The sequence below is a fragment of the Gracilinanus agilis genome, chromosome 1 (assembly GCF_016433145.1).
Source record: "Gracilinanus agilis isolate LMUSP501 chromosome 1, AgileGrace, whole genome shotgun sequence".
NCBI lineage: Eukaryota > Metazoa > Chordata > Mammalia > Didelphimorphia > Didelphidae > Gracilinanus > Gracilinanus agilis.
The window spans coordinates 734,183,953-734,186,091 of NC_058130.1; the positions used below are offsets into that span (position 1 = coordinate 734,183,953).

Consider the following 2,139-nt stretch of genomic DNA (forward strand, 5'->3'; position numbering starts at 1 on the left):
GGGAGGAAGGAAGGACTATATACACACACATATATACGAATAGTGTGTATATAATAAAAAATAATTCTGAAAAACAAATGAGCTCTAAGATTTCTTCCAATTCCTCCATCCTATGACTTTGTGATTCATCCTTCTATTCATCTCCTCAAAGCCTCATTTGGTATGATCTCATAGGCTTCTAACTTCCCTTTGCCACTAGACGGGGCAAATTCTCCCCACTTCATGAGTTCTAAAGGTGCATCCTGAAATCTGAGAATGGAAGGCAGAATCCAAACTTAGATTGAGGTGGGGAGAGCATTGATCTAGCAGAAACAGAGAAGACTACTAGATCTCTTTTTGCTTTTCCCTATGACTCCCAGTAAAAGGAGAGTGAAAGGGGAAGGGCTAAATGGAACCCCAGGAAGGGAAAAGTTGGAGGCCAAAAATGAGGAAATGGGTGGAGGCGGAGAAAGACCTGGGAGGAGAGGGCAGGAAGCAGGAGACAGAGGCAATAATGGGGGAGCCCTTAGTCATATGAATACAGGTTCCTTCTTGCTCTGACATTCTCTGTTCTAAGGCTGGATGAGATCACAGAATCTCAGAATAGGAAGGGACATGGAGGGTCTTTCAGCTGGATCTGTCCCCAGAAGGTGGGATTGCTTCTGTTGGAAATTCTCCAGCAATGGGAAATTCACTTCCTCTCAAGGCAGCCCTTTTTGTTCTTAGATGTCTCCATTATTAGGAAGTTTTCGCCTACATGGAGCAAAAATCTGCCTGTCTGCAACTTTTACCCACTGTTTGTAGGCCTGCCCTCTGGGACCAAACAGAACAAGTCAAACCTTCTTCCAGGTGATGGCTCTTCAGATCTGGAAGACAGCTAGCATGTTCCCACTCGAGCTCCTCTTCTTCAGGCTAAACATCCCCATTTTCCTTCATTCCCATAACCGATATACAATGGATTAACACAATTTGAGTACCCAGCCCTGCGAGCCCTCAACTCTTAACCAATCATTTTCTGAAGATCTCTAGCTCTGACATTCAGTGCCACGTGCTAGTCTAAGGCAACTGGTCTGAACTCCCTTATGTCCTCCCATCTCCTCTTCCCCTACTCTAGCCCATCATTCACAAGCTATTCTACTCATTTTCCCCAAAGCTCACTTCTGATACTTACTTCTCCTCCATTCAAAAACTTCTCCACGTGGGGGTCTTCTCGGATGACGCCAGAAGAAAATCCAGACTCCTCGCTCTGACATTCAAGGCATTTCCACACTCTAACTCCAACCAGCCTTTCCATCTTATCTTCCCAGATCCCCTTTGGGTTCTTGGTATTCTGCCACTATCAGATAATCCTTTCTTCCCCAAACACATGCTAGACTTTTCCCTCTCTTTGGCATTCCCTCTATTTACCTGGATCGCCCCAATATCACTCATGTCTGCTTCTTATCCTACCAAGCCCACCACGAATGCTGCTTTCTCTAAACTCCCCTGACTCATTTCCCTCCCCTCAAGCCCACAATGAGTGAAGAGATCCCTCTTCTGAGTCCTCAGAACCCTCGTGTCCCCTCTCTTGTGACCTTTGTCCCATCCTGCCGGGTTCTGTGAGCTCTCTACATCCACTGAACCACCCAGCTGCCCCCCTGGTTGTTCAATTTTTAATATTCTTTGATTTCAGGTCCCCAGCTCCCAAACCTGGATCCCCATGGAGGACACTCCCATGGAGTGTCTTCTCCATGGAAGAAGAGGTGGTTCAGTGGCTAGAGAGCCAGGCCTGGAAATCCTGGGTTCAAGTGTTGGCCTCAGACACTTCCCAGCTGTGTGACCCTGGGCAAGTCACATAACCCCCACTGCCCAGCCCTTAACCACTCTTCTGCCTTGGAACCAATACATTTTAAGGCGGAAGGTAAGGGTTTAAAAGAAAGAAAACAGACTAGAACCAGTACTTTCCACTGTCTTCACAGATAAATGAGTATTTTTAAGGATGACCTTCTAGTCTTTTCTACCCTTCCCCACCAGCAGAGAGTGAGAAGGAAGGGGAAAAAACAATAAGAAAGGATGACTTTGAGGAAATAACAATGGGAAAAATCCCCCAGAGTCTACCTAGAAATGAACAAAAGCCATGTTGACAGGAACACAAATGGAGACTCCCATCTCCCACCCTGG

At 46.3% G+C, this 2,139-nt stretch overlaps 1 protein-coding gene across 1 annotated transcript in view; it reads left to right on the forward strand.

Moving 5' to 3' along the window:
• Positions 1-1,502, forward strand: part of LOC123256799 (mesoderm induction early response protein 2-like) — an 11,093-nt gene extending 9,591 nt beyond the window's left edge. The window contains exon 6 of the mRNA XM_044685362.1: positions 1,489-1,502. Coding sequence (XP_044541297.1) covers positions 1,489-1,502 — 14 coding nt within the window. The remainder of the gene's footprint in view (positions 1-1,488) is intronic.
• The last annotated feature ends 637 nt before the right edge of the window (positions 1,503-2,139 follow it).